The following is a 24615-nucleotide window of genomic DNA, read 5'->3' as shown; positions in this document are numbered from 1 at the left end:
CAGACCTTAAATTTTGTACCATTCAGCATAGGAATGGCACTGATTTGAGCAAAAACATTATTCGTAGTTGCTGAAACTGAATAGAGAACAAAAACAACATATAATCAATAATACAAACTACAAAAATAAGATACCTAGCACAACTTGACATTTAGTGTTTGCACAAAAATATCAATTGTAAATGGTACTCTCAACGCAACAATCAAACATCGATAATAAATCCTGTCAAACAACAGTCTTTCTTTGGACCGACTATTATTCACATGGATAATAATTTTACAATATCAATATTTATCATCGCATGTGTGTTCATTGCCTGACCAAACATCAACCTTCCTTTGGGCCAATCAATGTCCGCATAGACAATAAATACACAAAATCTTTATATTTCAAATCAAATTAATTTTACACAGTAGAGGCTACTTTGGTAACATGTTGCTTCAATCAACTCAATTTGAAAAACTGTATCCATTGCAGTAAAAAAAAAAAAAAAGGAAAAAGAAAATTTAGCATTGCATGCATGACAAAACCAAAACAATTCAATGTTACTTCCATACAAAACTGACGCATGTAAATCACTTGCGTGCATGAATATCACGATCCAATTTTTTTTTTTTGGTTCTGGAGACGCATAGAGTCGGTAATGTGTGTTTTTTTTTTGTTCTGAAATCGCATTGAATCGCTACAATGCGTTTTTTTTTTTTCTTTTTTCTTTTTGTCAAAACAGCCTTGCTTCATGGCTGTTCGGCATGCACACAACCGAACGACTGTGCAACTTCAAACAAGATACAATCCCAAATATAAATTTTGTTTCTCACAGAAAATGAAAAAAAAAAAGAAAAATCCTAATAACCCAACATGATTTATGCTCTAATACCACTTGTAGAAATAGATCAATACAAGGAACATACAAAGAACAAGAGACTTTGTTGCACCCAAGATAGATCATTCTGCAGTTATCAAGGAAATTTCAATATAATACCTGTATCCATCACAGCAGTCGAACCTTGCGGAATGAATGAGTAACTATGTCAACAGGTGTGGTTTTCCTCAGTTAAATCCTTGCTTTGCCTTAGGTTCTCTCAACTCTCTTTCTTTGATGGGGAGAAATAGAGGGTGGCTGAATGATTTAACCTATTGGGAACCATAACCTAAGATTCTTTATATTTTGACCTAATAGGATCCCTTTAAGCATATATGGGTCAAAATGTGGTATCCACTCATTAACTCCATACCTTCTTATTAAAGTCTATGAACTTTGCATAAATGAATTACTTAATTAAGCCCACTCACAAAATAGCCCATCAATGCAATTGTTTCACTGAATATGTAAACCCACATGATAGAGATTAAAACCTAACAGGTTGATGAAACGGATCTTCACAAAACATAACGCTATAAAATCAGCGCAAATAGCAGCAGCTTAATTTTTCACGTACTAAAAATTCCTAAACAGATTTATCTTTCTCAAGGCATCACTCGTGCCGTGTTGAAGATTTATTTGGATGGAGTACAATTTTTTTAACTGATGATGATCATTAACAAAGATTGTCATATATTGTGAACAGATTTTCCCGCCATACGACAACAATTCGTTTCATCGAGAGAAAGTGTCTCCAGACTCGATCATTGTGTTTTGTCTTGTGACAAAACAGAATCAAATATTAATCACTGAACACGCATAAACAACACAGATTTGGCTTGACATTTTCCAAAAACGGATTTCAGACATAACACCGATGTGGCACTAATTTTTTGAAGAGATGGCATTGATGCCAAAAAGCTACCAGATTTAGCTTGACAGAATGCAAATATACTGTCCCTATATAATTTGATTTCCAGATAAAGCAGATTTTTATTTAGTAAAATTTCACTTTTATATCATATATCATAGATCTTTATAAATTCACTTCACATATCATATATAAATATATATAATTGGGGATCACATCATTTTACTTCTTACAAATTAACTAATAAACAAACAAAACAATGTCAAAGTAAAAATACAAACAGAGCTTTAAGCTTAGTTTGGAAGGAATACAAATACAAATTTAAAGAATACAAAACCTTGCATTTAGTATGTATTTATACTATATATATTTGTATTTATACCATAGTTTTTAAAAATGAACCGGTGACCGAACCGGTCAGGGGTTCAGTTGCCGGTTCAAACGGTCCGACCGTTTGACCCAAACGACCGGCCCATTCTGACAAAAAATTAAAAAAATTAAAAATTTAAAAAACGGTCAAAACCATTCGAACATTTAATCGGCCGATTCAGCAGTTTGTTGACCAAAATCAATAATTTTAGGGGAAAAAATAGTTTTAGAAGTAAACGAAACCGGTCAAGTGACCAATTCCCGATTTTTCCGGTCTGACCTAATTTATACTCTTTCCAAACGTCGAGAATGTAAATCAGAATAGGTGATGATTCTTTGAAAGAGAAACACATTTGTACACGTACTAAAACCAACTAACCTAAATCAGGCCTCAACAAGAAAACAAACATCAGATTATATTTTAACTCTTCATATTAAAAGCTAACCAAATAGAGAAACCAAACCCCGACATTTGTGCCAAGGATTATGCTGGATCGGACTCACCAACTGAGGTGGTGGCTTGGTTGGTACTTAAAACTGGGTTGTCCCAGAAGATATGTGGTTTTGAGCTCTTGCTATTGACCCCACCACCACACTACTTTGAGAAGAGTTATCAATTGTTGCTAAAAAAGTGTTGTACACTTATACTGTACCATTTAAAAATGAAATATGGTGGCCCTTATGAAGGCACAAGATGATGATTCAATACCTAAAAAAATGTTGGGTCGGGCACAGGCTTTTAAAGAAATTGAGAGTAGGACCACTTCATGCTGACAGTCAGACTCATATGTTAGAGCCTGCATTATCTCAAGAACCTAACACTTAATGATTTTTGGCCCAGGTTAGTCCTAACATCAACCCAACCTTCCCAAGTTTCACCCTAAGCTATCAGTTTTAACGCATGCTCCAATTTGATCTCTTCATTTAAACTATATTCATGGTCGTCATAAATGAATCTGGTTTAATAACATGGATTCAAATTTACAAAGAACTAAAACTAGATAGTATAATAGACTGTTATCTATACAATGTAATAACATGAATTCAACATATGCTGTCTTTTCTTGTTTTAATATGAACCAAGGTTCAAAGTATCGATATGTATCAGCTGATACGTATCGTGCTGATGGCTTTTTAATATGCCCCTCCAGGAATTGCATCGAGTCAAATTATGGATCGGAGGGTAGTTGGGCCTTAAACCGATCCCTTTGAACCGGTTTAAATAAAACCTAAAAAAGTTACCGATACGACGTATTGGCCTATATTAATACTTTGAACCTTGATACGAACCTCATTAATGTCATAGAGGAGTTTTAATCTCTAGTCAATAAGTATCTGCTGAACTAAGAGAGAAGTTTCAAACTCTTCTCTACCACCATTCTGGTATTTGGTATGATAGAGAGAAAGTCATTACTTGAACACCAATTTAGCTACAAATTCGTCAAGGTTTTTATCTGAACTTCCACCTTCATCTATTACCTCTAGCCAAATTTCTCCACTTGATGGCATTCTTCCTAGTTTGTTCCCCTCCCTCTCCCTCCATAATTTCCCTTACGCAGCGCTCTACCTCTTCTCTACATACAATTCCCTTTTCACCTGGCCGAGCCCTGAGACCCACTTCCCATACATCCTCCACTAACTTTGCATTTATGGGTTGATCCGTCCACTGTGGGATTCCCACCATTGGCACGCCCAAGCTCACTGCCTCCAGAGTAGAATTCCACCCACAATACGTAACAAAGCAGCCCACTGCCCGGTGAGCTAAAACCTCCAACTGGGGACTCCATGCCACAATCAGCCCCTTGTCTGATGTCTCTTCTATGAACTTGTTTGGAAGCTTGTCCACCTCTGATGATCCCACAACCCATAAGAAGTGGCTATTAGTCGTCCTCAATCCCCACCCAAGTTCCTCCATCTGTTCTACCTCAAGTGCTGCAAAGCTCCCAAACGACACATAAACAACTGATCCAGCAGCCCTTTTGTTTAGCCAATTCAAGCAGGCACCACCATCTGACTTGAAGAGATTGATACCATAGTCCTTACCATCTGTCACTCTTTTGTCTATATACATAGATGGTATTGTTGGTCCAATTGTCCGCAATAGTGGCCAGCGTCTTGTCACCCAATCTACCTCCTATATGAGAATTCACCAACACAAAAACAAGTGCAACTTAAGTTCAAAGCTAGGGAAAATGGAACAAGGGATAGAGGATTTTGTCTCTCCTCACCATTCCCTACCACCAGATTGATTTAAGAGTCCGTTTAGTTTCTAGTCGGAATCAGTATGGGAAAGATCTTTTCCAATGTAGTCTGTTTGGTTCGTATAGGAATCGGAATGGAAATTGAAATCAGCAGAAATGGAATTTCATTCCCAAGGGAGGGGAGGGAATGGCCATTCACTTAAATTGGGGAATGTCATTCTATCAGGAATGAGAATGACATTCCAATTCCGCTCAACCAAACAATTGAAATTAGAATGTTCCAAATTTAGATTCTGATTCCAGACTCCTATTCCTGCGAATCGAATGGGACCTAAATATAGCCATTTGAATAAAACTTGGACATTGATCAATTTGTTATGTTGAGAAATTTTGAAATACCCACCTCAACCTCCAACTCTTGGAAGGTGTTGACAAGGATCCAATCTGTTGTCTCCAAGTTAGAGAATTGATTTATGATGGAGGACCAGCTCAACAATTGGCGACAGTCCACACTGCACACGCCTAGAGAGTCCTTACGTGATCCAACAAACCCAGGATAGTGTCGACAACTCACTGCCTTGGAGATGGTGGCTATCGGACGGTGGACGTCAAGTCCAATTCCTACTTGTTTTAGTTGTTTTACTTTCCTAGTTATTCTACAAGACTACCAGTATGTATTATAAATACTTCAGTTTCTGAGCTCAATAGGCACACAAGAATTTTCTTTAGCAATTCTCTCTACTAAGGCTCTACGCCTAGCTCTTTACATGAGGCTTCAAGTTCAAAGCCGATTCGATCATCCGGGTGCTTGCATAGTCAGCCCGGTCGAGTGCATCACGCTGCGTTAGGTGGTATCAGAGCGGGAGTTCGCCCAGTCAGATGGCCAACCAAGATGGTAGCAACCAACCCCGTGATGGAGATCAGGGGTTACAAGCTGTTTGGAGAGCGATCGAAGAGCAACGCACAACCACGCGTAACATTGAGCAGCAGTTGGCAGAGATCATTGGACGACTGCGGACTTTGTTACGGGAGGATGTTCCAAGGAACCGGGATAATGACGATGAACTAGAACCCGGTAGACCACTCATCGATCCTATTACCCGGAATCCTGTTCTTGATGATGATAGTGACGATGAACTAGAACTCAACGTTGCTCCAGTTATTCCCAGTGATGGCAAAAACGGTAGGAATTGGTGAAATCCTGGCAATTTTAATCACTGTCAGAATAATGATGAGTTTAAACTCAAGGTGGATATTCCTACTTTTAGTGGGGATATGGATATGGAGGGCCTTCTGGATTGGATCACCGAGGTCGACTGTTTCTTCGAGTACATGGAGATCCCGAAAGAAAGAATGGTGAAATTAGTAGCTTTTCGACTGAAGGAAGGAGCATCTGTCTAGTGGGAACGAATGAGGGAGACTCGGATCAGAGAAGGAAGAGGTCCAGTTCGAACATAGAGGCGTATGAAGCAGTTAATCAGAGGTAGGCTTTTACCCCCTAACTTCAAGCAATATATGTTTGAATCATATCAACGGTGTGCACAGGGAACAAGAAGTGTAAACGAATACACATCAGAATTTTTGAGATTGGCTGAACGGAACCAACTATCTAAAAGTGACAACCAGCAGGCAGCCCGTTACCTGAGTGGGTTGAGACTTGCTATTAGAGACAAGATTGGTGTCCAGATGGTTCTAAGTGTGCAGGAAGCAAGGGACTTAGCTTTGAAGGCTGACAGTAGTCTACAAGAGCAAACCTGCCCCAGGAGTACAACCCTCCCACCCGCCAAGTACAGCTAACGCCAGTAAGGCCACCACGGGAGGAAACACTCGAGGTAACACTTCCAACCCTCCTAAAGCCAGTAATCCCTGTGCAAAACCTGCTCCTTTTAAATGCTTCATGTGCAATGAAGTTGGGCATAGGTCTAGTGACTGTCCCAGAAGAAAGGTAGTTAACATGGTAGAGAGAGAGGAGGAAGAAGAGGGTGACGATGAAGTATATTGTGGACTCGATGGAGAAGACGAAGAAGGTACCTATGATCATGAAGGGTACACGTGCGTTGTGAGGAAGCTAACGCTATCTCAGAGAAGCGAAGATGCCACACAATGACACCGACTATTTCGCACTAGGTGTACTGTACAGGGTAAATTATTTGATTTAATTATTGACAGTGACAATCAGGAAAATATTATCTATAGGGATGTGGTACAGAAACTGCAACTACTTCCTGAGAAACACCCAAACCCGTACACAATTGGGTGGATCAAGGAAGTCAGGGGCGTATGTGTGGAGGAACGCTGCAAGGTTCCATTCTCTATTGGTAAGTACACTAATGAGGTATATTGTGATATTGTGGACATGGATGCTTGCCATATTTTGCTTGGTAGGCCTTGGCAGTTCGATGCAGATGCCAAACACCTGGGTAGGAAGAATACGTACCAGCTCGAGAAAGAGGGTGTACGCTATACCTTATTACCCATGGCAAAAAAGAACCAACACAAGGCTCCAAAGACAGAAGAGCGAAATTTTCTTACCATAATGCATCACCATTCTGAGTTTGTAAAAGAATGTAAGGATACCCGTGAGGTCCACTTGCTGGTGGTAAAGGGAGAAAGCATGAATGAGTCACTGGTTCCTGATGAGTTACCTAACGAGCTCCCACCCTGCGAGATATCCAACATCATATTGACTTTGTCCCTAGTGCTAGCCTACCTAATCTACCACACTACAGGATGAGTCCTAAAGAGAATGAGATCTTACGAGAGAAGGTAGAAGAATTATTGAGAAAGGGGCATATCCGAGTTAGCATGAAACCTTGTGTAGTACCAGCATTACTAACACCCAAGAAAGATGAGAGTTGGAGGATGTGTGTCGACAGCAGAGCAATTCATAAGATCACTATTGGCTACAAGTTTCGAGAAAGGGGCATATCCGAGTTAGCATGAACCCTTGTGTAGTACCAGCATTACTAACACCCAAGAAAGATGAGAGTTGGAGGATGTGTGTCGACAGCAGAGCAATTCATAAGATCACTATTGGCTACAAGTTTCCCATTCCCAGGTTGGACGACATGCTTGATCAACTTGATGGGGCTGTGGTCTTTTCCAAAATCGATCTCAGGAGTGGTTACCATCATATCAGGATCCATCCCGGAGATATAAGATCACTATTGGCTACAAGTTTCCCATTCCCAGGTTGGACGACATGCTTGATCAACTTGATGGGGCTGTGGTCTTTTCCAAAATCGATCTCAGGAGTGGTTACCATCATATCAGGATCCATCCCAGAGATGAATGGAAAACAACTTTCAAGACTAGAGATGAACTATTCGAATGGTTAGTCATGCCTTTTGGACTAACTAACACACCCAGCACCTTCATGAGGCTAATGAATCAGGTACTGCATCCTTTTATTGGTAAATTTGTTGTGGTATATTTTGATGATATCTTGATTTACATTAAATCTATCACTGAGCACATAGGACATATCAAAGAGGTATTGAGTACATTAAGGGAGAACAAATTATATGCTAATTTAAGGAAGTGCACTTTTATGAGCGGCAATTTGTTGTTCTTGGGGTTCATTATAAGTAAGGACGGAATTAAAGTGGATGAGGAAAAAGTGTGAGCCATTAGGGAGTGGCCGACCCTAACAAACGTCACGGACGTAAGACATTTCCATGGGTTAGCAACATTCTACAGGTGATTTATCAAACACTTTATTAGTATTGTAGCACCTATCACTGAGTGTTTGAAAAAGGGAAAGTTTCAATGGGGAGAGGAGCAAGAGCAAAGTTTCACCTTCATAAAAGAAAAATTATGTACTGCTCCTATCCTAGCACTACCAAGTTTTGACAAACTATTTGAGGTTGAGTGTGATGCCAATGGAGTCGGCATAGGGGTTGTGTTGTCACAAGAAAAGAGACCAATTGCCTTCTTCAGTGAAAAGCTATGCGAAGCCAGGAAGAAATGGTCCACTTATGATAAAGAATTTTATGCTATTATAAGAGCATTAAAGACATGGGAACACTATTTGATTGCTAAAGAATTTGTCCTCTACACCGACTATCAAACTCTTAAGTATTTAAGTAAGCAGAAATAGTTGAGGAGTGATCTGCATGCAAGGTGGTCTGCTTTTATTGGTAAATTCCCATATAAAATTGTGTATAAGGCTAGGCAACAAAACACAGTGGACAATGCTTTGAGCAGGCGTGTGGCCCTCATCAAGACTCTTAGTATTGAAATTGTAGGCTTTGAGTGCTTAAAAGATTTGTACGCCCAGGACGAGGACTTCAAACAGGTTTGGGAAAAGTGCATGAATCGATAGCCAGAAGGTGATTTCTACATACATGATGGGTTTCTTATGAAGGGGGACCAACTGTGCATCCCTTGCATCTCCCTCCGCGAGAAGATCATCAGGGATCTACATGGGGGCGGCTTAACAGGACACCTCGGGAGGGGCAAGATAATTGAGGCTTTCAAGGGGTGTTACTACTGGCCTAAATTAAGGAGAGATGTGGCCACTATTGTGAGTAGATGCTATATATGTCAGACAACTAAGGGACAGACCCAAAATACTGGCCTCTACATGCCTCTACCTGTTCCTACTGCGATTTGGGAAGACTTGTCCATGGATTTCGTGTTAGAATTGCCAAAGACTCCAAGAAATATGGACTCCATCTTTGTGGTGTTTGACCAGTTCTCTAGCACATTTCCTCCCATGCAAGAACGTCGCAGTTGCAACAGCGACAACTAAGCTATTTTTCAGGGAGATTGTCCGTTTACATGGGGTACCTAAGACCATCACATCGGATCGAGATACGAGGTTCTTAAGTCACTTCTAGATGACCCTGTGGAGACTATTTGACTCATCATTGAATTTCAACAGTACAACTCATCCATAGACAGATGGACAGACAGAGGTGGTGAATCGAACCCTAGGTAACTTGATCCGTAGTATCTGCAGGGAGAAACCGAAGCAGTGGGATTTTTCCATAGCATGGGCAGAGTTCACCTACAACAATGCAGTTCATAGCTCTACAGGTAGATCCCCGTTTTCAATTGTTTACATGAAGGTACCTAACCATGCATTGGACTTAGTAAAGCTACCCAGAGTACCCGGCCTCAGCACTTCTGTAGAGCAGCTGGCCAAACAGATCCAGTCAGTACAGGAAGAAGTATAGCAGAAACTTCAAAGGACCAATGTAAAGTATAAGCTTGCAGCTGACCGACATCGCAGGTACCAAGTGTTTGACGTCGGTGATGAAGTCATGGTGTTCTTAAGGAAGGAACGAATACCCGTTGGGAAGCATAGCAAGTTATAGCCATGGAAATACGACCCATACAAGATCCTTAAAAAGATCAATGACATTGCCTATGTAGTGGAATTACTAGATCACTTGGGTATTTCCAAAACCTTTAATGTTGTTGATCTTCATCGTTATTTACCGGACGCGACACTTGCATATCCCGATCATGACTCGGGGTCGAGTTCTTTCCAAGTGGGGGAGAATGATGGAGGACCATCTCAACAACTGGCGACAGTCCACACCGCGCACGCCTAGAGAGTCCTTACGTGATCCAACAAACCCAGGATAGTGTCGATAGCTCACTACCTTGGAGATGGTGGCTATCGGACGGTGGACGTCAAGTCCAATTCCTAGTTGTTTTAGTTGTTTTACTTTCCTAGTTATTCTACAAGACTACCAGTGTATACTATAAATACTTCAGTTTTTGAGCTCAATAGACGCACAAGAATTTTCTTTAGCAATTCTCTCTACTAAGGCTCTACGCCTAGCTCTTTACGTGAGGCTTCAAGTCCGAAGTCGATTCGATCGTCCGGGTGCTTGCATAGTCAGCCCGATAACCATTGCAAGATAAGACGGGTATCAATCTGGTATAGAGATAAAAGATGGCATGTCCATGATCTCAAGTGGTGGCAACCCAGGAAGAGAAGCAGCAATAGTCTCTGCCGTTGGGACTATCGATAGCCCCTGGTGAACATGGTAGTATATATTTTCAACAGCACACATTTGAGTGAAGAATGGAGCCCCAACTATTGGATTTTAATCTTATAAGAGATTAAATCCAATGGGTTTGATTGGTCAATTACATGAGAAATTGCACCTGTACACTTGTTTGAAAAAATCAGTTTTTCTCTTACAAAAACCCAGTTTTGAACTTGTCCCACATTGGAAAATTATAAGTTTTGTTTTCAATATTTCAATAGGAGCTGATTTACACTCCTTAGAATTAGTAGAAGAGAGTATGGGGATTCGATATCGCGCAACGCACGTGCACGCATGTGTGCGCGTGTGTGTGGCGCAATGAGGCGCTTTAGAGGCGCACTTTGCTTGCACCCGCGTTGCTTGCGATGGGTGGCTTTGGTTTTGGTACGTTGATGACCATTGATCACCATTGATGAGACCAACGGTCACGATTTGATCGGGTGTGATCAAGAGGCACAATTCAAAGTTAACAGTCACCAACTGTTAACAACTTATTAAACAGTCACAATGGTTGAAATTGTGACTGTTCAAGGTGCCTTCTCTAAACCAGCACCTACATTTTCCTTATACCACTTCACAAATTATTTAAGGAGCATGAATCATACTCCAAAACACACAATTTCGAAATTCACTATTTCTCTCTCTCTTAGTCAGGTCTGCTACAGTCTCACAGAAGGTTTCTTTGGAGACTCTTCAACTTTGTTGGTTCCAGATTCTCGCCCAAGACTCTGTTGTATCCTGGGAACGAATTTGTCTGTAACCCAACAGCAAACTCAGTAAAACTGAGTGGGGGCAAATAACGTTCTAAAGACAGTGTCTTCAGACATGCCTCAGAGCTTCTCCTCCTAAGTTACAGTTACCCCATCTTCCCCAACATTTTTAGAACGTTAGTATGCAATGGAGGCGGAAGCAAGCATGACTTCGATCAAAATGATGAACCAAGATCTTGTTCGATTAGACCAGTTCGATGGAACGAATTTCAGTCGATGGCAAGACAAGATGATTTTCTTTTTTACCACACTGAAGCTATACTATCTGTTGGACCCGAATCTACAATCACTTCCTGAACCCACTGACAAATACTCTGAGAAACTAAAGAATGTAAGAGTAAAACGGGAAGATGACTCACTTCTGTGCCGAGGACACATATTGAATGCCTTATCAGACCGGCTCTACAACTTCTACAAGGAACTTGCATCTCCAAAAGAAATTTGGAAGGCCCTGGAATTCAAATACAAGGTGCAAGAAGTAGGTATGAATAAGTATCTTATTGCAGAATATTTTGACTTCACCATGAACGACCATAAACCTATACTGGAGCAAGTTCATGAACTACAGGTGATAGTCAATAAAATTTGATCCCTTAACATCATTCTTCCTGAATCTTTCCAAGTGGGAGCAATCATTGCCAAACTTCCACCCTCTTGGAAGGATTACAGGAAGAAGCTTCTGCACAAGGCTGAAGAATTTACCTTGGAGCAAATTCAGCAACACCTTCGTATTGAAGAAGAGTCTCGAATTAGAGACAGTAGGGATAAGACCCTGACCGGTATGCTGAACTCTAAGGTAAATTTTGTGGAAAACAGATCGAAGAAGACTAACCCTACATTACAAGTAAAGAAGAAGAATGGGAACTTCAAAAAGAGCAACAATAAGAAAGGATCCTGCTATGTTTGTGGAAAGAAGGGGCATTATGCTCGAGTCTGCCGATATCGGAAAGGCAGAACCAAGTCTGCAAACATGGTAGAAGACAATCTCGTGGCCATGATTACTAAAGTCAACATGGCAAAATTGTCTTCTGGATGGTGGTTTGATTCAGGCGCCACAGTCCATGTTTGTAAGGACAAGTCATTATTCAAGACATATGAAGAAGCGACTGATGGCCAAGAGGTACAGATGGGAAACCAAACATGTGCCAAAGTTGCTGGAAGAGGCAACGTAGAGTTGAACTTCACCTCCGGAAAGACACTAACTCTCCTGAATGTTCTCCATGTTCCTGACATTAGAAAGAACTTGGTCTCAGTAAATTTTTGTTTGTAAGAGGGGATTTAAAGTTGCCTTTGAATCCAACAACCTAATCATATCCAAGAATGGGATGTTTGTTGGAAAGGGATATGGTTGTAATGGTATGTTCAAATTAAGTATTATTGAAGGAAAAGTTTCTACTTATATTGTTGATTCTTTCTCTTTATGGCATGATAGATTAGCACACTTGAATTTTAAATCCATAAAGAACATGAGCAAACTAGGTATAATTACTTACAGTAATGAATCAACTAGAAAATGTGAAATATGTGTAAAATCTAAAATGGCTAAGAAACATTTCCCTAGTGTTGAGAGAAATTCTCAACTTCTAGAACTAATCCATTCTGACATCTGTAAACTCAATGGTGTATTAACTAGAAGAGGCAAGAGATACTCCATAACATTTATAGATAACTTTTCTAGATACACGTATGTCTACCTTATGAGAACTAAGGATGAAGCCTTTGACATGTTTAAACTATATAAGACAGAAGTTGAAAATCAACTAGAAAAGAAAATTAAAATCCTTAGAAGTGATAGGGGTGTTGAATACTTTAAAAATGAGTTTAATTCTTTCTGTGAAGAATTTGGAATAATACATCAGTATTCTGCTCCCTATACCCCTCAGCAGAATGGCCTAGCTGAAAGGAAAAATAGAACACTTATAGAAATGATAAACTGCATGTTGTTAAAAGCTAATGCACCCTTAAACCTGTGGGGGGAAGCACTCCTAACAGCCTGCCATTTACATAACAGAATTGTTTATAGAGTTAATAACAAATGTCCATATGAATTATGGATAGGAAAAAAACCTAATTTAGCATATCTAAAAGTGTGGGGGTGCTTAGCATATTATAGAGTTCTAGATCCTAAAAGAACCAAATTAGGACACAAAGCTAAGAAAAGTATGTTTGTTGGATATGCAGAACATAGCAAGGCCTATAGGCTTCTAGACTTAGAGTCTAACATAATAATTGAGACTAGAGATGTTGAATTCTTTGAAAATAAACTGTGTTCTGAACCTGCGGAATATGAATCCACAGAAAATGACAGAGAAACTCAGATCTCAATACCTGTTGATAATAATGAGACTGAAAGAAGAAATGACACAACTATAACACCTACAATAGGACTTAGAAGAAGTCAAAGACAAAGAATAGAGAAACACTTAGGTTCAGATTTTATCTCTACTCAGTCAATTGTATTTTTGGTTGAGGCTGATAGAGAGAAGATTTTAAATAAAATACCCATTGTCCTAAACATTGAAAATGATCCAAAAACCTATAGTGAGGCCATGACCTCTAGAGATGCTGCATTTTGGAATGAAGCTATAAATGATGAAATTGATTCAATAATGTCAAATAACACATGGGTGCTAGTAGACCTGCCTCTAGGATCAAAACCAATAAAATGCAAATGGGTGTTTAGAAGAAAATACAACACCGATGGAACTGTGCAAACTTTTAAGGCTAGATTGGTAGCCAAAGGATTTAGTCAAAAGGAAGGGATTGATTACTTTGACACCTATGCACCAGTGGCTATAACAACTTCTATTAGAACACTTATAGCATTAGCTTCAATTTATCACTTATCTGTTCACCAAATGAATGTTAAAATTGCTTTCTTAAATGGTAATTTAAATGAAGAGGTTTACATGGAACAACCAGAAGGATTTGTTCTTCTTGGAAACGAGAAGAAAGTCTGTAAACTGGTTAAATCACTATATGGATTAAAACAAGCACCTAAACAGTGGCATGAGAAATTTGATTCTTGCATTTTAGCTTTTGGTTTTAAACATAATAGTGCTGATAGATGCATCTACTCAAAATTCACTGAAAATTATGGAGTAATTATGTGTCTTTATGTGGATGATATGCTTATTGTGGGTACAAATATGGTTGGCATAAATGAAACTAAAAACTATTTATCCTCTGTTTTCAAGATGAAAGATTTAGGAGAAGTAGATACCATCTTGGGAATAAAAGTTAAAAAGCATAGTAGGGGCTATGCACTAAACCAATCACATTATATTGAGAAAGTACTTGAGAAATTTAAGCATTTAGGGTTTAAAGAATATAGCATGCCATATGATTCTAGTATAAAACTAGTAGAAAATACTGGTAGAGCAATTGCACAACTTGAGTATGCTAGTGCAGTAGGAAGCTTGATGTATGCTATGCTTTGTACCAGACCTGATATTGCATTTGCAGTAAGTAAACTCAGTCGATTTACAAGTAATCCCGGTGCAGAGCACTAGAAGGCAATTGGGAGAGTTCTTGGGTATCTCAAGAGAACTTCGGAACTTGGCTTGTTTTATTGTGATTATCCAACTGTACTAGAAGGGTACACTGATGCAAGTTGGATTACCGGTAATGGAGATAACAAGTCCACATCTGGATGGATTTTTGTCCTTGGTGAGGGTGCGATCTCTTGGGCATCCAAGAGATAAACTTGTATATCTCACTCGACCATGGAATCCGAATTCATAGCCTTAGCGTCTGCTGGAAAATATGCTGAATGGATTAGGAATTTATTTTTGGATATAAAACTTTGGCCTAGTCCTATGCCTCCAATTTCCATTTACTGTGATAGTGAGGCAACTCTGTCAAGGGCCTACAATGGTATCTACAATGGTAAGTCCAGACATATAAGTCTGAGACATGAATTTGTTAGGCAATTGATTCAAGATGGAGTCATCACTATAACCTATGTGAGGTCAAGTAAAAACTTGGTTGATCCTCTTACCAAGGGTTTAGCCAGAGAATTAATAAGAATGACAACAAAAGAGATGGGATTAAAACTTTTTACTTAGTCACCTGTAACGGTAACCCAACCTGAACTGAAAAAGCCATCAGTATTGGGTTTAATGGGTAACAACAAGTTACAGCAATGTGACTGTTAGCACTGACATTGAGAAATTTTCCATCACAACATAAACAGTGCTATCCGTTATGATGAGAGGTTGAGATAAACTCTTAATGAAGTTCTGAAATGTGTCAAATAACGAAGCACATAGTAGAACTTCACCTATGTGAACATAGAAGTGGTGCCGCTTCTCATGAGGGTTTGGGTTTGCTCTCGGGATTGTTCATGAAACTAGGAAAAAAGTACATGGCCATAACAGTGTTGAGCAAAATTTGAAACTCTTGTAGAGACTGAACATTTTTATGTGTATAGGTGTCTTTGGTCTGTCTTGAGAGTAATTGGTTTAATGTCTTACCACCAATAACTTTGACAAGGCTCTGAGATAACTATACTAACAAGAGGTTTAAGTTGATAAACACCTTTTGTATGCATAACTATGTCATAGTAGTTTGGATTGAGAGAGAACTATGTAATTGATCAATCAATGTGGGGGATTGTTGGATTTTAATCTCATAAGAGATTAAATCCAATGGGTTTGATTGGTCAATTACATGAGAAATTGCACCTGTACACTTGTTTGAAAAAAATCAGTTTTTCTCTTACAAAAACCCAGTTTTGAACTTGTCCCACATTGGAAAATTATATGTTTTGTTTTCAATATTTCAATAGGAGCTGATTTACACTCCTTAGAATTAGTAGAGGAGAGTATGGGGATTCGATATCGCACAATGCGCACGCACGCGTGTGCGTGTGTGTGTGTGGCGCAATGAGGTGCTTTAGAGGCACACTTTGCTCGCACCCGCGTGGCTTGCGATGGGCGGCTCTGGTTTGGTACGTTGATGACCGTTGATCACCATTGATGAGATCAACGGTCACGATTCGATCGGGTGTGATCAAGAGGCACAATTCAAAGTTAATAGTCACCAACTGTTAACAACTTTTTAAACAGTCACAATGGTTGAAATTGTGACTGCTCAAGGTGCCTTCTCTAAACTAGCACCTACCTTTTTCTTATACCTCTTCACAAATTATTTAAGGAGCATGGATCAGACTCCAAAACACACAATTTCGAAATTCACTATCTCTCTCTCTCTCAGTCAGGTCTGCTACAATCTCACAGAAGGTTTCTTTGGAGACTCTTCAACTTTGCTGGTTGCAGATTCTCACCCAAGGCTCTGTTGTATCCTGGGAACGAATTTGCCTGTAATCCAACAGCAAACTCAGTAAAACTGAGTGGGGGCAAATAACGTTCTAAAAACAGTGTCTTCAGATGCGCCTCAAAACTTCTCCTCCTAAATTACAGTGATCCCATTTTCCCCAACACCAATTAAGCCCAAACTTTTGGCTACATCTAGAGCCCATGGAAGGAATGAATTGTACACAAGGCAATCAACTGGGTGTCCATAGATGAGCTCAGCCAAGGTTTGCGAGCTAACTTCTTTAAAACGATTGAGGTAGGCTTCGGTACTCTCTGCTTTCAGAACTCCGCCATCATCGTAGCCATCGGAGATAGTTTGGACGTCGACGGTCAACGGAGATGGACTCGATGTCCATTGACCTCCAGGACGAGAGGTGTGGTTACAAGCGTGGTCTTGAACCCTTTGAAAGCTAAACGCTTGGCGACATGGAGCAGTGGGTTAATAATGTGGCCTTGGGTTGGGTAAGGGAGTACTAATACATGGCCTCTATTATAAGCTCTCTTCCTCTCCATTTCTGTTCTCTAAATTTGGTACACCAGTCTCCATTTTTACAGGAAGAAGATACACATTTATATATGGAGAAGATGTGGCTAGAATTGTAGATAAAATAACAGGCACATGGGGATTTTGTAGCTCTACAGCTTAACCAACCCAATCGTCGAAATGTGAGGAGCACGATAAAGGCTTTAAAAGTACGTTCTCTTCCTTCTTCCGAAGTCAAGATGAGAATTGACAGTTCCATGGTGCCGTGCCGGGCCGTGCTTGTATGTTGTGTCCTCTCGGATACTTTAGAGATCAGGCCCGGCGCGGCTATTGGCACGAGCCCAGGCGGACCTGGGCCGAGCCTTGAGCTAGGCCGGGCCAGGCCATGGGAGGCATAATTTTTCAAAAAAAAATAAATATAATGAAAATTTTAAAATATATTAACAAAATAGACAAAAATTGAAAAAAATCTTATAATTTTATCTTATATGAATTTTGAGGTATACAATTGTTTATATATGAAACAATAGTGAAATTATAAAAATTGCAATACAATTGAAATAAAATAGTATAACGAACTTGAAAATAAAAACTTATATACATTTATAAATTATATATTACATATTATTATTATATTATTATTACATACAGATAAGCATACTGTGTCGATCCACGGATCGGTGCCAGCATGGCTAGCCTTGTTATGATTTGCCATTTTGGCCTTAGGCCTGAAGACCCAAGCCCAACATGGCCCAATTTACAGCTGTAGTCTCATATCCCATCCAATATCTGTATTGGGAATAGACTTGATCATGGACGAAGTTGCCCGGCAGGTTGGCCTAGCCTGGCCCTACCCGATCTAAGTCGGGCTTGGATAACATATCAGTTCCATAGGCTAAGGCTTGGGCCTAAAACACCAGGCCCAACCTTTTTCAGGTCAGGCTCGGGCTTTCTCAAAAAAGCCTGGCCTGAGCTCGAGCCCAACTTGATAATATATAAAAATATATAATATATTTTTTCTTTATTCTTCTTTTTTTCATGTAATTGTGAAATCGTTCATTATTTTTTAGGTTTTGAGGTATTTTAATATAAATAAAACAGTTTTTTATTGAATAAAAAAAGAAAAAAAACTTTTTTCCAATTTTCTGGCCAGGCTTTGGCTCGGCCCTGAGCTTCGGGCTTTATATGGTAAGGTCGGGCTTGGGCTCAGGTTTGAGTGTTTTCTGTTAATAGAAAAACAAAGCCTGACCGGCCTGACTGAGCCCATGAACAGGTCTAATTGGGAACATCTCCCCCATGATAAGTATGAAAGGTGTTCCCAACACATGTTGAGATGTGCATGTGAGATTATTGAGTTCCAATCAGTAGTTGAACATCGAGAACATATCCTCATGAAGTACAAGGGAGATATTTCCATCTATGACACCAATAGTTGCTGAGGCTATATATCTGAAGAACTCCTAATTACCAACCTAGCTCTAAAAACCTTGGGTTATTATAGGAATCCTCAGAGTTTAGATTAGGCTACATTGGGTCCAAAGAACGAACCCAGATTTTCTACTCACTTTTCTTACCCACTCTCTCCCTGCCTTGAATTGCAGCCACACATATCTCAATTTATAATAGAGATGTGTGGCTGCAATTCATCATGACGGATAGAGGGTGGGTAGGAAAAGTGAGTAGAAGATCCCGTTTGTCAAAGAACAGGCTGGTTCTAACAACCATTGCAGCCATGCATCCAGAACATCTCCTTTATCCTTGATGGCAAGATATTCTGTATGTATAGCTGTAATGGCTGTTGTGACCATATATATATGGACTGAAACCACATTTCTCTTTCGAACATATTCATATTTTATTTATTATATAAATTGTATAATTCATGGGATATCGAGTTGGGAATTCCCCTCAATAAACCATCTTCCAATACCCTACCAACAGATCTGACATGAGATTTAGAAACCACCATAAAAGTGGGGGCTGCCATGTATTAGATGTGCAGTGTTAGATCATGTTGGTAGGGTGTTAAAACACATTTTGTTGGCAAGAGACCTGGGGGTAGCCTATTCCATACCCATAACCAGCCCCCTTGGATTTGATCCCACATCTCTCCACCACAACTAATGAGTGAGAGACATTGCCACATGTAGGGGTGGCAATTTTTCACTCAACCCACTGAACCCACCCAATCCACCCAGTATCTAATCCACCCATTTACTTGGCAGGTTGGAAATGAGTTTGATCACCCATTGGGTCAATTTAAATGGGTTGGGTTGTAGATAACCATTGGGTTAACTACTAATATATAATTATTAATTCCTTAGCATTTTTTTTTTAATTTTCTTCATTTGAAAAAAAAAGTTATAATTAATTTATTAATTTTCTATTAATTATTAACAAAAATTAGTTTTGTCTCAAAACAACACACTTCACCCAAATCGACATAAATTCAAATCAATTTGACCTGAGTCCGGACCAATTCGACTTAAAATGAATAGACTCGATCACCTCGATTCAATTCGTTTGGATTAAATCGGATTTGGGTTCAACCCAAACCAAACCAAACCCAACCAACCCGCCCAATTGCCACCGCTAGCCACATGAGCCACCATCAGTTGGTAAAATTCTCTTGAACTTAACCCTAGCAATATTTTATACCTCGAGAAAACTAAACCCCGTCTGACCCCCACCCCCGAATAACTTTCCGTTAATGTTAGGAACCAAGTATTGACCATAACAAAAGGATTAGCCTACTAAACAATAATCCTAATTTAAACTAGGTTCTAGTTTAGATGAAAGGTTGCTACTGAATTTGGCAAGGAGCCGGGGGTAAATTGGAAACCTTAGGCTGTATTTGGAAACGATGCAAATAAGTGTGAATGTATATATGTTGAGTGTAAAACGGTTCATATAAATTATAAAGTTCGGTTAGTTTTGAACCAACAAACTTACCTTCTTACCAAATAGATTTTTAGCATGGATGCAAACACGAATTACAATAAAGTATGTCTTTTTTTATCAAAAACCCACTTTAGTGCAAATTTACTTCTTTTTTATTGATGTACTTTTACATCTTATTATCAATGTAAATTTGCATTAGAAAATGTGTTTTCTTTCATTCAGGGTTTTTAAAAACGAACCAATGATCAAACCGGTCGGGGTCCGGTTACTGGTTCGAACGGTCTGACCGTTTGATCTGAACGGCCGGCCCGTTCTAACAAAAAAATAAAAATAATAAAAAAAAAAGGAAAACGGTCAAAATCGTTTGAACGGTTTGAATGGTTAACCAGCCAGTTCAACGGCTTGCTGACCAAAATCAACGGTTTTGGGGGAAAAAGTGGTTTTAGGGAAAAATGGAATCGATCAGGTGACCGGTTCCCGGTTTTTCTGGTCTGTTCTAGTTTTGAAAACCATGTTTTCATTTGTCAATGCATAAATGTAAGAAGATGGTTCAACCCAGGGTCAGAATTTATAGCCCCAAAGTACTGTTGGAATAGGTGCCAGCTTGAAATTGATGCCAATTCACGGGCGAACATTGATACAGAGTGTGGGTTGTTGACATTTTGAATGTTTATAATTCCGAAAATGTAATGTTGCCAAACACACAAAAATAAACCAAAATAGAAATTTATCCTAAACTGAGATTTACACTCCATTTGCATCGTTTCCAAACAGACTTAGAGTTGAAATTGGTTATATGCTGATAAAGGGGCTCTATTACCTGGTCAACAAGTATCTGCTGATAGAAAAAGTCATCACTTAAACACCAATTTAGCTACAAACTCGTCAAGGTTTTTATCTGAACTTCCACCTTCATCTATTGCCTCTTTAGCCAAATTTCTCCACTTGAAGGCATTCTTCCTAATTTGTTCCCCTCTCTCTCCCTCCATAATTTCCCTTACGCAGCGCTCTACCTCTTCTCTACATACAATTCCCTTTTCACCTGGCCGAGCCCTGAGACCCACTTCCCATACATCCTCCACATACTTTGCATTTGTGGGTTGATCCGTCCACTGTGGGATTCCCACCATTGGCACGCCCAAGCTCACAGCCTCCAGAGTAGAATTCCACCCACAATGCGTAACAAAGCAACCCACTGCCTGGTGAGCTAAAACCTCCAACTGGGGACTCCATGCCACAATCAGCCCCTTGTCTGATGTCTCTTCTATGAACTTGCTTGGCAGCTTGTCCACCTCTGATGATCTCACAACCCACAGGAAGTGGCTATTAGTCGCCCTCAATCCCCACCCAAGTTCCTCCATCTGTTCTACTTCAAGTGCTGCAAGGCTCCCAAACGACACATAAACAACTGATCCAGCAGCCCTTTTGTTTAGCCAATTCAAGCAAGCACTACCATCTGACTTGAAGAGATTGAGACCATAGTCCTTATCATATGTCACCCTTTTGTCCATATACATAGACGGTATTGTTGGTCCAATTGTCCGCAATAGTGGCCAGCGTCTTGTCATCCAATCTACCTCCTATATGAGAATTTACCAACACAAAAACAAGCGCAACTTTAGTTCAAAGGGGAAAATGGAACAGGGGATAGAGGATTTTGCCTCTCCTCATCATTCCCTACCACCAGATTGATTTAAGGCTCCATTTGGTTTGCAGTTGGAATCAGAACAGAAATCCCTTGGAATCAGAATTGGAATGATCTTTTTTTATAGTCTGTTTGGTACAGACAGGAATCAGAATGGAAATTGAAATCAGCAGGAATAAAATTTCATTCCCAAGGGAGAGGGAGGGAATGGCCATTCCCTTAAATTGGGGAATGTCATTCTACCAGGATTGAGAATGAGATTCTAATTCCATCCAATCAAACAATTGAAATCAGAATGGTCCATTCCAATTCTGATTCCAGACTCCTATTCCTGCGAATCAAATGGGACCCAAGTATAGCCATTTGAATAAAACTTGGACATTGATCAATTTGTTATGTTGAGAAATTTTGAAATACCCACCTCAACCTCTAACTCTTGGAAGGTGTTGACAAGGATCCAATCTGTTGTCTCCAAGTTAGAGAACTGATTTACAACCATTGCAAAATAGGACGGGTATGACCCAGATACAGAGAGAAAAGATGGCATGTCCATGATGTCAAGTGGTGGCAACCCAGGAAGAGCAGCAGCAGTAGTCTCTGTCATTGGGACTGTCAGTAGTCCCTGGTGAACATGGTAGTATATATTTTCAACAGCACACGACTGAGTGAAGAATGGAGCCCCAACTAAGCCAAAACTTTTGGCTACATCCAGAGCCCATGGAAGGAATGAATCGTACACAAGGCAATCAACTGGGTGTCCAGAGCTCTTCTGTTTCTTGATGAGCTCAGCCAAGGTTTGCGAGCCAACTTCTTTAAAACGATTGAGGTAGGCTTCGATACTCTCCGCTTTCAGAAATCCGCCATCATCGTAGCCATCGGAGATAGTTTGGACATCGACGGAGATGGACTCGGTGTACATTGACCTCCAGGACGAGAGGGCGGTTACAAGCGTGGTCTTGAGCCCTTTGAAAGCTAAACGCTTGGCGACTTGGAGCAGTGGATTAATGTGGCCTTGGGTTGGGCAAGGGAGTACTAATACGTGGCCTCTATGATAAGCTCTCTTCCCCTCCATTTCTCTTCTCTAAAGTTGTTACACCAGTCTTCATTTTTACCGGAAGAAGAAACACATTTATATATGGAGAAGTTGTGGCTAGTAGATAAAAGGGTTTCTTGCACATAGCAACTTTTTGCTATTAATATCAATAAAAAGTAATATTTTATATAATAACTAAAATAGGGTAAACTTTTTGAAAAAAATATAAAGAAAGGGCATTGTTGTTCATCTTCCTCCTCTGCTCTCTATTCATGCTAATGATCATAACATTGCGATGCTCCACCCCTTTGAACCCATCGTAGCCTTTCAAGATCACTTTCATGAACGGCACGAATACTCCCGATATAGCCCTCTGTTGGGAATAAACCTGCTATCTCACAATAGCCAAAAAACATTTAATCTGAACTGAAGCAAAATAATTCACATTCCCTCTTTCTGCAATTAAATGAACATGCAAGCCAAACAATATCAATCAAATAGAAAGTGTATGCAATAACAATAACACAATCCACGGGCAACTAGCCACTTAAAACTTCCACTAATAAATTAATGGAATACAACCAAATTCTTCTCTAGCAGTGAATCTAGAGGATATCAGCATCAACTACTCACCCAATAAACGTGAATTTCATCCCATATTACCAAATAACTCAGACAAAAATGAATCTCACCAAAATGATAATAGAGAAGAGAAATAATAAATCAAACCTAGATATGTAGCTTGAGGCACCATTGACTGCACACTGAAATCCTAAGATGATTGGAGAAAGGATCACTGCACAAGTTTGTATTCTTCACCCATGAGAACTCAAAAAAACTCTTCTTCTTTCCCCTCTCTCTCTCTCTCTCTTCTGTTTTCGGTGGTAGGCTTTACCGAACAGGTTCAGTTCATAGAAGTTTTTTTTTTCTTTCTTTAATGCTCCTCAATTTCTCTCTCATGTGAAGTCGAAGAGGCTACCTTTATGAGTCTCTTCGACTTCCAACTCTCTGCCTCCTTTTTTTTTTCATTGTTTGTGGGCCCTCCACGTGGGAAGGGAGCCCAACCAACACCTTCTGCATTAGCTCTTTCATCTCTGGCTTGTCTCCGTAGTACGAGTATGCCGGCTCACCGTTGGCCTTCACGAACGGTTCCTCTTTTGGGTCCACCACCACCTCGTGCAGGATGGGTCACGCCTTCACCAGTGCATCCTAGCGGTGTTGCAGAATGTATGCAGTGTACGATAAACCCTCTCCGTTAGTGACCAGGGTCTTTCCAATCTCCGTCAAGGAGTACTTGTGCTTCGAGCAGTCGTCGACGATGTTCTCCGAGAAGACGTCGTAGTTGGTGAGCATTTGAAGGATGTGCTAGAGGTTTTCGGAATCATTGGTTGGGAGGACACGTGCTAGGATCTCAAAGGCAGAGAGAGGGACATTGGAACTACCTTGCTAGATGGGATCGGGGACCTTGAGGCGGACGATGGCATTGAAGGACATCGGGATGCTGATTATGTTGGCAAGCTCCAATGTGGCCAGCCTGGCGTTGTTTTGGGTTTCGGTTGTCTCATCCACCATGACCATAGAGCTCTTCTTCTGAGTTCTTACTTCTCAGAGATGACTGCCACTGCTGTTGTTGGTTTTTGATAAGGAGGTGAGGGAGCGATACTATTAACTACACCCACTGTCCACTGCTGTTTTAGGTTTCCATTGTCTCGTCCGCGAGCATAATTGTCGCCGGCGACCTTAACCTCCCAGTAGTGCCCTTTCTTGATATAATTCTAAAAATTTTACCCTATTTTAATTATTAAATAATTTTTTTTTTATATTAAAGGCAAAAAGTTGCCTTTATGTGATAGAAGTGTAGAACCCAACTTTTTACCCTTAACATCGAATGTGGATTTTGATAAAATGACAGGCACATGTGGATTTTATACCTCTACAACTTAACCAAACCAATCGTCGAATTGTGCATCAAGTTCAAAGAGACAAAAAGAATAAAATAGAGACTCGTACACTACGTGCCTGCCTGCCTAAATGTAAGGAGCACGTTAAAGGCTTTAAGAGTACGTTCTCTTCCTGCTTTCTAAGTCAAGATGAGAATTGACAGTTTCATGGTGCCGTGCCGAGCCGTGCTTGTGTGTTGTGTCCTCTCGGATACT

The 24615-nt window shown here is 40.0% G+C and overlaps 1 protein-coding gene and 2 pseudogenes across 3 annotated transcripts; all 3 read right to left on the bottom strand.

Moving 5' to 3' along the window:
• Nucleotides 1–3512: 3512 nt before the first annotated feature.
• Nucleotides 3513–16909, bottom strand: LOC148873421 (UDP-glycosyltransferase 74F2-like; annotated as a pseudogene).
• A 3454-nt stretch (nucleotides 16910–20363) lies between these two features.
• On the bottom strand, nucleotides 20364–24091 carry LOC148873419 (UDP-glycosyltransferase 74F2-like). 2 transcript variants are annotated; one of them, XM_088942262.1, is made up of 3 exons: nucleotides 23189–24091; nucleotides 21848–22850; nucleotides 20364–21361 (listed from the first exon to the last, which is right to left on the bottom strand). In XM_088942262.1, the coding sequence occupies exons 2-3, from the start codon at nucleotides 22496–22498 to the stop codon at nucleotides 20636–20638; spliced, it is 1377 nt and encodes a 458-aa protein (XP_088798388.1). In that variant the 5' UTR covers nucleotides 22499–22850; nucleotides 23189–24091; the 3' UTR covers nucleotides 20364–20635. The 2 variants fall into 2 exon arrangements, with proteins under 2 accessions (XP_088798388.1, XP_088798387.1); XM_088942261.1 differs by having other exon boundaries at nucleotides 21848–22847.
• LOC148873420 (nicotinate N-methyltransferase 1 pseudogene) lies at nucleotides 22982–24037 on the bottom strand (annotated as a pseudogene). Its single transcript, XR_016098331.1, has one exon. The product of XR_016098331.1 is annotated as a nicotinate N-methyltransferase 1 pseudogene (transcript).
• Nucleotides 24092–24615: the final 524 nt, after the last annotated feature.

The sequence above is a fragment of the Nelumbo lutea genome, chromosome 1 (assembly GCF_056320005.1).
Source record: "Nelumbo lutea isolate HS-2025 chromosome 1, American lotus-T2T, whole genome shotgun sequence".
Classification (NCBI taxonomy): Eukaryota; Viridiplantae; Streptophyta; class Magnoliopsida; order Proteales; family Nelumbonaceae; genus Nelumbo; species Nelumbo lutea.
Note: the sequence above shows the minus strand (reverse complement) of the source record. Positions and strands in the feature narration are given on the sequence as shown.